Source organism: Sapajus apella, unplaced genomic scaffold (genome assembly GCF_009761245.1).
Source record: "Sapajus apella isolate SASKATOON/1434 unplaced genomic scaffold, GSC_monkey_1.0 scaffold47, whole genome shotgun sequence".
Classification (NCBI taxonomy): domain Eukaryota; kingdom Metazoa; phylum Chordata; class Mammalia; order Primates; family Cebidae; genus Sapajus; species Sapajus apella.
The window spans coordinates 1,540,858-1,552,943 of NW_022436987.1; the positions used below are offsets into that span (position 1 = coordinate 1,540,858).

Below are 12,086 nucleotides of genomic sequence, written 5' to 3' on the forward strand. Positions count from 1 at the left end.
AATTAACTTTGTTTTGATAATTCACTGAAATTTTATGATGCGTTACTGTAGCATAGCCTAAGCTACCCTTTCTAATACAGGCATGTTTATTTTGAGATACCTGCTAGATATACAGCTGCAGACGTCAAAGAAATAGTTGACTATACAAATGTGGATCTCAAGGGAAAAGACTGAGCTTAAGGCAACAGTTTGTAAGTCATCATAATTTATAAATGGAAATTAAAGCTATTCAGAATTAGCTCTGATTAGATTTTTTAAAGGTACAAACAGATAAGAGGAACTAGAATCACAGAATATTAGCTTGCTTCATTTTTCTAACATCTGAATATATGACATATCATTTTTCCTATTATCAATGTGGCCCCGTAACTTGTTCTTTGTTCCTGTGAGCTCAGATCCTCAACTGTCTGTGGGTAGTGCCTGTGTCAGTGTCACCTGGCCTATTTCCTGGATGGGTAAAAGGATTTTTTTTATTTTTTTATTTTTGTGAGACAGAGTCTCAATCCATGGCCCAGAGCTTGAGTGCAATAGTGCAATCTTGGCTCACTGTAACCTCTGCCTCCCAGGTTCAAGTGATTCTCCTGCTTCAGCCTCCTGAGTAGCTGAGATTACAGGCCCCTGCCACCACACCTGGCTTACTTTGTATTTTTAGTAGAGGTGGGGTTTCGCCATGTTGGTCAGTCTAGTCTTGAACTCTTGACCTCAGGTGATCCACCCACCCTGGCCTCCCAAAGGATTTTAAAATATAATAATGGTGATGATTCCTTACATATAAAATATAATCAGTGCAAACCTTCATCTTTTTCAACAGCTTAGTGGGGTTCTTCCCCCCCACATTTCTTTTGAGATAGAATCTTGCTCTGTCACCCAGGCTGGACTGCAGTGGCGCTATCCCAGCTCGCTGCAACACCTGCCTTCCAGATTCAAATGATTCTCCTGCCTCAGCCTCCCCAGTAGCTGGCATTACAGCCATGCGCCACCATACCTAACTAATTTTTTTTTTCTAGTTTTAGTAGAGATGGGGTTTCTCTATGTTGGCCAGGCTTGTCTCGAGCTCCTAGCCTCAAATGACCCACCTGCCTTAGCCTCCCAAAGTGCTGGGATTACAGGCATGAGCCACCATTCCGGGCTGCTTCATGTTTTTAAAAGCATTTTTAAAATATTTATTACCCAGTTGATTTCTACAACAAACTTGTGATAATGACAGCAATGATGTTGGAGATGATGATGATCATGACACAGCCTTGGAAGGTAAGCAGGAGGAGGCAGGAGAACCTCTGGAAATATTGAAACTCTCATGTAACCTAAGACATCTTATGCAACAAACTTCAAGTTAAAATTATAGCTAACATTGAAATTCCACATAATGCTGGGCAATATGCCAAGTAGTTTACATATTTAATATAATCTTTACAAAAACTCTAGAGCATACATATAAGCAGTTCAACTTTACAGGTTAAAATTAAATTTTCAAAAGATGGGAACCTCTCCATGATTTTCCAAAATCAGGATGTAAGGGAGTCAGAATTTGAATCCAAGTATAATTTATTCCAAAGTCCATGTGCTTTCTTCTACAACACACCATAGTGCCTAAACTTGGGAATTTGCTTGGCAAGTTCTCTTTTCCCCTACTGGTAAGAGAAAACTATAAAAGGACCATGAACTATCTCAAGACTTCCCCGCAGCAGATAACATGTGAGCCATACCATCCCTGATTTGCTTGGTCTTTGCTCCGTAGATGATGGGGTTAAGCATGGGGGGAACTAACACATAGAGATTTGCCAGAAGTATGTGGACACGATGGGGGATATTCTTTCCAAAGCGGTGAGTCAGGAAAGTAAAAAAAGACGGGATGAAGAAGAGGAGAATAACTCCAATGTGAGAACCACAGGTATTGAGAGCTTTGTGCCGGGCATCCTGGGAAGGAAGTCTAAACACAGCTTGGAGGATCAAAGTGTAGGAAACACCAATAAGTGCAACATCTACCAAAACCGATGCCATTGGCACTGAAAAGCCATAGCAGATATTGACAGTTATGTCAGCACAAGCCAATCGGGCCACCCCAATGTGCTCGCAGTATGAGTGGGGGATGACATTGGTCCGACAGTATGGCAGCCTCTTCAACAGGAATATGATAGGAAAAATTGTCCCAATGCTTCGTCCCCAGATGGCCAAGGTCATTTTTCCAATTACCATAGGAGTTAAGATGGTAGTGTATCTCAAGGGAGCACAAATGGCCACATAACAGTCAAATGCCATGGCCAGCAGGATTCCTGACTCAGCCACAAAGGCAACATGAATGAAAAACATCTGAGTAATGCAGGCATCAAAGGCTATCTCCCTAGCATGGACCCAGAAGATAGCCAAGGCCTTGGGCACAGTGGTGGTGGACAGCAGGATGTCAGTGCCAGCCAGCATGGATAAGAAGACATACATGGGTTCATGGAGGGTGCCTTCACTGAGGACAACAAGGATGAGGGCGCCATTTCCCAAGACTGCAGTGAGGTACATAAGGCAGAAAGGAATGGAAAGCCAGGTGTGCTATTGCTCCAGTCCTGGGATACCAAGGAGAATGAACAGAGTGGGATGGAAGGTGGTGAGATTAGTACCAAACATGCCTTCTTTCAGAGTCTCTCTATGAAAACTAAAGAACAGGAATGTCGGTAAGCAGAGCCAGTTACAATTTCCATGATTAGTTGAACATTAGACCATGCAATCAATCACTAATGCCTTGACTGAGAGTATATAATGTTATTCTTCCACTTCTCACATTATCATTGTAGATACAAATATAAACACAGGTTTCTGATCACATCTCAGCAATATCTAGAACCTATACATACCTCCCCATTCTCATTGGCATGTTGCTGCTCAGGCTTTGATCATCATTCACCTGTTCTGCTGCAACAGTGTCCTAAACTAATCTGGTCTCCCTGTCTCCCAGCTTCCCAACCTCAACTCCTTCACATTCGTCAGCTATGTTGCAGTCTGGGTGGTATCCTCAAAACAAAAATCTTACTCTGTTTTCTCTTGTAATCCTTATGTGATTATTTATTGACTTATAAAGTCCAAAGTTCTCAAGCATGCAAAGCTCTCCACAATCCCACTGTTATTTTATTCTCCAGCTTTAATTGCCTTTAGACCTAATAAAGCTAAATTAGATTGCTTATGCTAACTATTCTCCACACAAAACCTGGGTTACTAAATTTCATGACCTTTCTCAAGTTTTTATCCTAACCTGGAACATATTTTTCTATCTTTAGTGTTTGTTAAAGTCCTATTGATATTCTAATTCACAGCTTAAATATTTATGACCAGGGAAGCCATTCCTAGGTTCAAATCCTAGGCTTCTGATTTTCTGATTATTGACAAAAAAGATTTTTTCACATCTCAGAAATTTAGCCTGATCTATGAAATTGAACCATCCATACTTATTTTGCAAGAATTAATTTAAATACTTTCTGTAAACTGCCCAGCATAGTGCCTGTAAGATAAACACTAAACAAATGCTAGTTATTGCTATTACATGGATCAGTACAACTTAATAGACATGTTAGAAACCAATAAAAATATATTTAGAATTCAAGATGTGATAAAGTAGCATTCAATTTAGTGGGGGAAAGGAAAGCCTATTAGGTTAATGGCTTTGGGATATTGGACTATTATTATTTTTGTAAAAGAATAAAATTAGTTCCCACTTCACTCACTAAACAGATAGATATTCCAGATTAATTAAAGATGTACATTTTTAAGATAAAACTATAAAAATACTTTTTAAACTTAAATGAGGGTCTGAAGCATAAACATGATAAAATGTTTTGAGGGTTGGAAAGATCTGACTAAGATAAGAAAACCAAATTTCATAGAGAGTAGTCACTGGATGATGCAATTATGTAAAATGTAGTCAAGAATAAATAACAATTCTAGGAGAAAAAAACACAAAACATGTAATATACAAAAGGTTGTTATTCTTAAACACTAAAAGGTGGCATAATTGAAAAAGAAAAAATTAGAAAATGTGCAAAGAATCAAAATAGACAAGTCAATGCAAAAAACAGATGGCCAATATACATTTGAAAAGATGCTTGACCTTACAAAATTTCAAAAAATGAAAATTAGCATCATCTTGAAATATCATAATTCTCTTATCATATTGGAAAACATAAGGAAAATAGCCCCCACTGCTGGTGGCAGGTAACTTAGTATAGTCATTTTGGAAAGTGATTTGACAATAGCTATTAAGAATTCTAATTGTTCAAATTATTTAATCCGATAATTTCACTTTTGGCATCTACCTGCTGAAATTACAGCATAAGAACATATAGCTATATCTATAAGGATGTTCTTTGGTACACTGTTGCAACAGCAAAAGAAACTGTTAAAACTTCCATATCCATCAATAGGACAAGAAATAAATTATGGTACATGCATTACAATCAATGTTTTGTTTCCATTAAAAATTGAAAAGTACTGATCATGGCATATAGTTTGTTTATTTGAAACAGAGTCTCACTCTGTTGCCCAGGCTAGATAGAGTACAGTGGCATGATCTTGGCTCACTGCAACCTCTACTGCCTGGGTTCAAGCATTTCTCCTGCCTCAGCCTCTTGAGTAGCTGGGACTACAGGTGCACACCACCAGGCCTGGCTAATTTTTGAATTTTTAGTAGAGACAGGGTTTGGCCATGCTGGCCAGGCTAGCCTTGAACTCCTGGCCTTAAGTGATCTGCACACCTTGGCCTCCCAAAGTGCTGGGATTACAGGCATGAGCCACCGTGCCCAGCAGCCTGTAGTTAAGTTTTGAAAAGCAAATTGAAGATTAAAACGTGTAAGAGAATTCTTTTTTCTGTCTATCAAGACACTTTGTATTATAAATAACAGAAAATCCAACTTGAATTTGGCCTACAACAAAGGGGATGTCTTTGTGCGTGATCAGTCAGTGGCAGGAAAAACTATAGGGAAAGGATGCAAACCTGAAAGGTCGGAAGGTTCTGCAGAGCCCCAGGGAAGAACAGCTGAAGGCAACTGTTTTATAACCCTGAGCAGAGGGCAAGGAGTGGGTAGGTACAAGGAAGAGTAGGGGAATTTATCTTAAACAGGTTTGTTTACTTATGTTGTCCAAGAACTGACCTTTGATCATCTGCACCCTGAAGTTCCCTGAAAGGGGAAAAATAAATGCTAATTACCTACAGGTTGTGTTTGCTCCAGGCTTTCGGCATTATGCCTGCACTAAATAAAAGCAAGTAGCTCCAGAGCTGCCCTCTGGCCACTAGAGCCAGACAGTCACCCAGCTGCCCTGACAGCGCATACCTGTATCTGAGTACTCATTGCATCTGTAGGCCAGGGTCTGCAGGACAGACCCAGCATGTCTTTACCCTGTAACTGAAAAATATGACTCTAGTATTAGGTTTATCTAAAGATTCAAGACATCACTGGGGACTCCATTTCTCTGTAACTCTGTCAGCCTTTCAGGTGTTGACTGTCCTAGGACAAGAAATAAGGTGAGATGAGTGAGACACTTACCTTGAATGCAAAATTTAAGTGAGTACCAAAAAACATAGTAAGCAAGATAAATATTTTAGTATGTTTGTAAATGAAAATTAACGCAAAAAAAATTCACAATGAACATAATATCAAAATTTTAAATAAAGGTAGGGTCTGACAGTGCTATATACTGAGCTATTGTTTGGAGTCTGAAGCACTTATAAATGTTTTTGTGTATTATTAATGGCTAATTTGTTTCAATAATTTTATTTTGAATATATTCATGATTTTTTCATTAAAGCCAGTAAAAATTTTTAAAATTCTAATTTGTATATAAATAAAATATTTAAACTTATACTAATGTGAGTTTTAATATACTTACTTTTAAATATTTCAATATATTTAAACTACTTTAATATTCCAGGAAAAACTAACCCTAGTTCCAGCCCTGCATAGGAGAAATGTCTGCAGGAGTTCAAGATGTCAAGATGCACACAATAGATAGCGTGTACACTGTCCAGAGGAATTGTGAAGATCTTGTCTGAATCAACAGTTTATTGGATTTATTTCAGGAAAACCTAAAAATCCCAGGAACCAAACATTTATTCCCTGCCACAAAACTTACCCCAGTTGAAGAGAAAGTTATTCTCCAACATAGGGAAGGAGCTGCCAGATGCACACTCTGGAGTGAAACAGGGCAGTATTTGTACCTCAACCTCAGGAATCCCTGGAGTGAGGAAACAGCTTCTACCCTACTAGGTCTTTAGGGAGTGTTTAGTTTACCTAGACAGAAGCAGACCCCAGCAGAACCAGTCTCCAGTGATCACTGCCTCAGGAACCACAGAGGATGGGTAATCCTTCCTGCAGCACTCCATTCATACTGTGTTTTTAATGACTCCATATCTCTGAGTAACATATAAACACAAAATGGATTAGAGTTGCTACTAGTTAATACACAGACTATTAGAGCCCAAGCTATACCTGCTAGACTTCAATATACATATAAACATGTGGAGAGATAGAAGAAATAGTAGGTCAAAAGGAGCTAAGTGTATGGGTGGGTATGTGTGTGTGTGTGTGTGTAAATGATTCCAGTTATAAAACTAGATAATATTTAACAAGGGTTCAGAGGTCAACAACCTCACCAACATTTCAATCCATAAATATACATATGGATGCTCTATGCTAGATATTGGAACTATAATGATGAGGGAGACATATTCTCTGCCCTCACAGAACTCAAGTTTTGGTGGTTTCATAAATAGAATCATTAACATTTAGTTGAGATGATAAATGTCATTGGTGTGGAGAACGAGAAGATAAGGTGATTACCTCTGATTTGGGGGGATCAGTGAAGACTTCAAAGAAGAATCGATACCAGTACTATACCCCTTGCCATATGAGTGACCTTGACTACTTATCCTCTCTTTGCCTTGAGTATTTCTGTGTACTAATCAGAGATAATAGGAGCACTATCTAATGGGGTTGTATGAGAATTAAATGAGATAATGCAGCAGAGAACTGAACATGGTTTCTAGCATAGAGTCGTCTCTTAATAAGCATGAGTTGTTGAGAGAAGAGCAAGATGGTCAAGCAGAAGCCTCCACTGAGTGTCCCCCAAAAGGAACACCAAATTTAACAACTATTTACACACAAAAACACAGCTTCATAAGAACCAAATATCAGGTGAACAATCACAGTGCCTGGTTTTAACTTTGTATCATTGAAAGAGGCGCTAAAGAGGGTAGAAAAAAACGGTCTTGAATCACTGATGCCACCCCTCCCCAACCTCCCAGCAGTGGCAACGTGACACAGATAATCTGTATACTTCTGGGAGAAGGAGCACACTGATTGTGGGATTTTACATTGGGTCTCAGTGCTGCCCTGTCATAGCAGAAAGCAAAACTAGGCTGAACTCAGCCAACATCCACAGAGGGAGCATTTAGATAAGCCCTAGCCATAGCTGAATTGCCCATGTCAGCAACTGGAAATTGAGTTTCAGCAAGTTTCACCACAAGCTAAAGTTCTCTGGGGTCCTAAATAAACTTGAAAGGCAGTCTAGGGCACAAGGACTGCAACTCATAGGCAAGTTCTAGTGCTGTGCTGGGCTCAGAGCTAGTGGACATGAGAGGCATGAAATCTAGTGAGATACCAGCTGAGGTGATTAAGGGAATGTTCATGCCACCCCAAGTCCAGGCAGCACAGCTCACAGAAATGAAAGTGCCTCCCTTCTGCTTGAGGAGAGGAGAGGGAAGTGTAAAGAGGACTTTGTCTTGCAACTTGGATACCAGCTTAGCCACAGTTGGATACATCAGGCAGGGTCATGAGGTTCTCATTCCAGGCTCCAACTCCCAAATGACATTTCTAGACACACCCAGGGCCAGAAGGGAACCCACCATCCTGAAAGGAAAGACAAAGTCCTGGCAGGATTCATCACCTGCTGACTAAAGAGCTTTTGGTCTCTGAATAATCAGCAGCACTACACAGGTAGTACCACAGTAGTAGCCATGGGCTTCAGATGAGACTCGGATGTGCTGGCTTCAGATGAGACCCAGCACCTTCCTAGCTGTGGTGGCTATAATGAGAGATTCCTTCTGCTTGAGAAAGCAGAGGGAAAAAGTAAAGTGGACTTTGTCATGCATCTTAGGTACCAGCTCAATCACAGTTCCAGGTCTTAACTCTTAGAGAGCATTTCTGGATCTGTGCGAGGAAAAAGTGGAGCCCACTACCCTGAAGGGTGAGTCCCAGGTCTGGCAGCATTCACCATAAGCTGACTGAAGAGTCCTGAGTCTTAAGTAAATATCAGCAGTAGCTTGGCAGTACTCCTTATGGGCCATGGGATGGTGGCAATGGGAAGGGGCTATTCTGCCGTGGAAAGAAAAGGAAAGAGCGAGATCTTCTCTTTTCTTCCCTGGTATCTCGTGAGTTGAGTGCCAGCATAGCTGCAAAGAATAAAGTACCAGGTAGATTTACAAGGTCTTTTACTGTAGTCCCTGGCTCTTAGCATTTCTGGACTTGTCCAGGCCCTGGGATAACTCATCGCCCTGAAGGGAAGGACACAAGACTAGCTGGATTCACTGCATGCTGATCGTAGACCCCTAAGGCTTTAAGCAAACACAAGTGGTAGCCAGGTAGTAAATAAGTGAAAAGAACAAGAGCCTCTGCCTAATAATCCAAATAATTCTTCTGGATATTATTTAAGACGGACAAGGTGGTACTTCTACAAGTATGCAAAACACCAGTGTTACTAGGCTTAGTGTCTACTAATGCAGATACAGCTTAGACCAAAACACCCAAGTCTCTCCTTTTACTGGAGCAGTGAAAAAGACCAAAAAATAAAATTAAAAACAACACCCAAGTCCCTTGTAATAGCTGGAAAGTCATCCCAAGAAGGACAGTTAAAAACAAGCTCAAACTGTGAAGATTACAATAAATACCTAACGCTTCAATACCCAAACACTGACAAACATCCACAAGTATCAAGACAATTCAGGAAAACATGACATCATCAAGCAAACTAAATAAGGCCCCAGGGACCAATCCTGGAGAAACAGAGATATGTGACCTTTCAGACAGAGAATTCAAAATAGCTATTTTGAGGAAAATCAAAGAAGTTCAACACAGAGAACAAATTCAGAATCCTATCAGATAAAATTATCAAAGAGATTGAAATAGTTTAAAAGAATCACTCAGAAATTCTGAAGTTAAAAAAAAATGCAACCGACTACTGAAGAATACATCAGTTTCCTAATAGCAGAACTGATCAGGCAGAAGAAAAAACTAGTGAGCTTGAAGACAGACTCTAAAAATACACAGAGGAGATAAAAGAAAAAACAGTATAAAAGAATGAAGCATACCTACAAAATCTAGATAATAGCCTCGGAAATCGCAAAACTGAGTCCCTGGCCTTAAAGAGGAGATAGAGATATAGATAGGAGTAGAAAGTTTATGCAATGGGATAATAAGAGAACTTCTCAGACCTAGAGAAAGATATGATTATTCAAGTATAAGGTTACAGAACACCCATCAGATTTAACCCAAAGAAGACTACCTCAGGACATTTAATAATCAAACTCCCAAAGGTCAAAGATAAAGAAAGTTATAGTGATTATTAAAAAATCAGGAGACAACAGATGCTGGAGAGAATGTGGAGAAATAGGAATGCTTTTACACTGTTAGTGGCAGTGTCAATTAGTTCAACCATTGTGGAAGACAGTGTGGCGATTCCTGAAGGATCTAGAAATAGAAATGCCACTTGGTCCAGCAATCCCATTACTGGGCATATACCCAAAGGATTATAAATCACTCTATTATAAAGACACATACATACGTACGTTTATTGTGGAACTGTTCAAAATAGCAAAGACATGGAACCAACCCAAATTCCCATCAATGATAAACTGGATAAAGAAAATGTGGCATATATACACAATGGAATACTATGCAGCCATGAAAAAGAATGAATTCATGTCCTTTGCAGGGACATGGATGAAGTTGGAAACCATCATTCTTAGCAAACTGACACAAGAACAGAAAACCAAACACCGCATGCTCTCACTCATAAGTGGGTGTAGAACGATGAGAACACATGGACACAGGGAGGGGAACATCACACACTGGGGCCTGTCAGGGGGTGGGAAACTAGGGGAGGGATAGCATTAGAAGAAATACCTAATGTAGATGAATGGGGTGATGGATGCAGCATACCATGGTATGTATATACCTATATAACAAACAAGCACATTCTGCACATGTACCCCAGAACTTAAAGTATAATAGTAATTAAAAAAAAAATTTTTTAAGGATAAAGAAAGGATTCTAAAAGCAGCAAGATAAAAGAAAAAAATAACTTACAATGGAGCTCCAACATGTCTGGCAGCAGACTTTTCAGTAGAAACCTTACAGGAGAGTGCCATTGTTACAGGACAGGGGTCCTGATCCAGACCCCAAGAGAGAGTTCTTGGCTCTCACACAAGAAGGAATTCAGGTGAGTCTGCAGTAGAAAGTGAAAGCAAATTTTTTTTTTTTTTTTTTTTTTTTGAGAAGGAGTTTCGCTCTTGTTACCCAGGCTGGAGTGCAATGGCACGATCTCGGCTCACTGCAATCTCCGCCTCCTGGGTTCAGGCAATTCTCCTGCCTCAGCCTCCTGAGTAGCTGGGACTACAGGCACGTGCCACCATGCCCAGCTAATTTTTTGTAGTTTTAGTAGAGACGGGGTTTCACCTTGTTGAACAGGATGGTCTTGATCTCTTGACCTTGTGATCCACCTGCCTCAGCCTCCCAAAGTGCTGGGATTACAGGCTTGAGCCACCGCGCCCGGCCGAAAGCAAATTTAAAAGCAATAAAAGAATGGCTGCTCCATAGATAGAGCAGTCCTGAGAGCTGCTGGTTGCCCATTTTTATGGTTATTTCTTGAAGATGTATTTTAGACTTCTTCAATTTAGTCCATGTAGTTAACTTCTGTTTGATAGTTATGAACATTCTAGCTCTCTATGAGAGTTTTAAAAGTTTTTTCCTCTATTCTGATGTAACAATCTCCAAAGTTATCAGAAAACCTGCATTTAAGAACACCTGTTAGATTTCTATAATTGATTATAAACCACCTTCTAAAGAGGATTAAAACAAGGTAATAATTGTTTTTCGATGACAAAACATCTTAGGACAGCCATAGTTAAATACACGATAGGAGTTTCCCATAATTTCGGAACAAAAATGACAATAACACTTTTATACAAATACAGCCCAAAGAAAACCAAAACACCATTTTTATAAATTATTATTAAGGAGCAGATCATAAGCAAGTTTTTGCTCTAAAAAAAAAAAAACCTGTTGTGCTCTTATTCCAATTTTCAGTTTACAGAAAAACTGAATACCCCTTTAACTTTAGCCAATATCTTCACACAGAATCTCTTCAAGTAATTTTTCACAAACCTTTCACAACTTGCTTAACCCTTCAGCTTTATCCTAACTTAAAACAATCCTTTAACTCTTTAATCTTGGCAAGAAAAATTCACATTCCCATGACTTCCTATCATCTTTTTTTCTTAACCAAAAACACATTTCACTTTTCTTACACATCTTGCATGTAAAATTGTTTCTTCAGTAGTTTCAATTACATGTTACAATGTTAACTCTCAGTAACTCTTATTTTTGGTGAAAACCTTTGTAAGTTCAAGATTTTAATTATGTACTAGGTATGGAGCTTAGCCTAGGACACACCAGGAAGAACTGCAGATAACATTTGACTCTCCATAATAGCTAGGGGGCATGGCTGACTCCACACATTCCCAAGCCTTGCCTTACTTAAGCAGGCAAGTTGTACAGTAAGAGTCATAGTGGCATTTTATGAAGCATATAGGAGGCCTAACAACCTTTGAATTGTACAACATTTCTTTCATAAATTCCCTTTCACAAATTGTATCACAACTTACACAAATGATCTGAGACATTCTTGAACTTTCCGATTTGCCCTAAACATCCCTCCTTTTAAGTATCAGTCATTTGACTTTGGGACAAGAATTTGCCATACAAGATCCTTTCTTATATAAAATCTCTTTCTTTATATAGCTAGAGGGCATGGAAAATTCCACATGTCATCTGGCC

The 12,086-nt window shown here is 39.3% G+C and overlaps 1 protein-coding gene across 1 annotated transcript; it reads right to left on the reverse strand.

The window, feature by feature from the left end:
- Window positions 1-1,176: 1,176 nt before the first annotated feature.
- LOC116525031 (olfactory receptor 52B2-like) lies at window positions 1,177-4,057 on the reverse strand. Its single transcript, XM_032240548.1, has one exon. The coding sequence runs from the start codon at window positions 2,509-2,511 to the stop codon at window positions 1,669-1,671; it is 843 nt and encodes a 280-aa protein (XP_032096439.1). The 5' UTR covers window positions 2,512-4,057; the 3' UTR covers window positions 1,177-1,668.
- Between the last annotated feature and the right edge of the window lie 8,029 nt (window positions 4,058-12,086).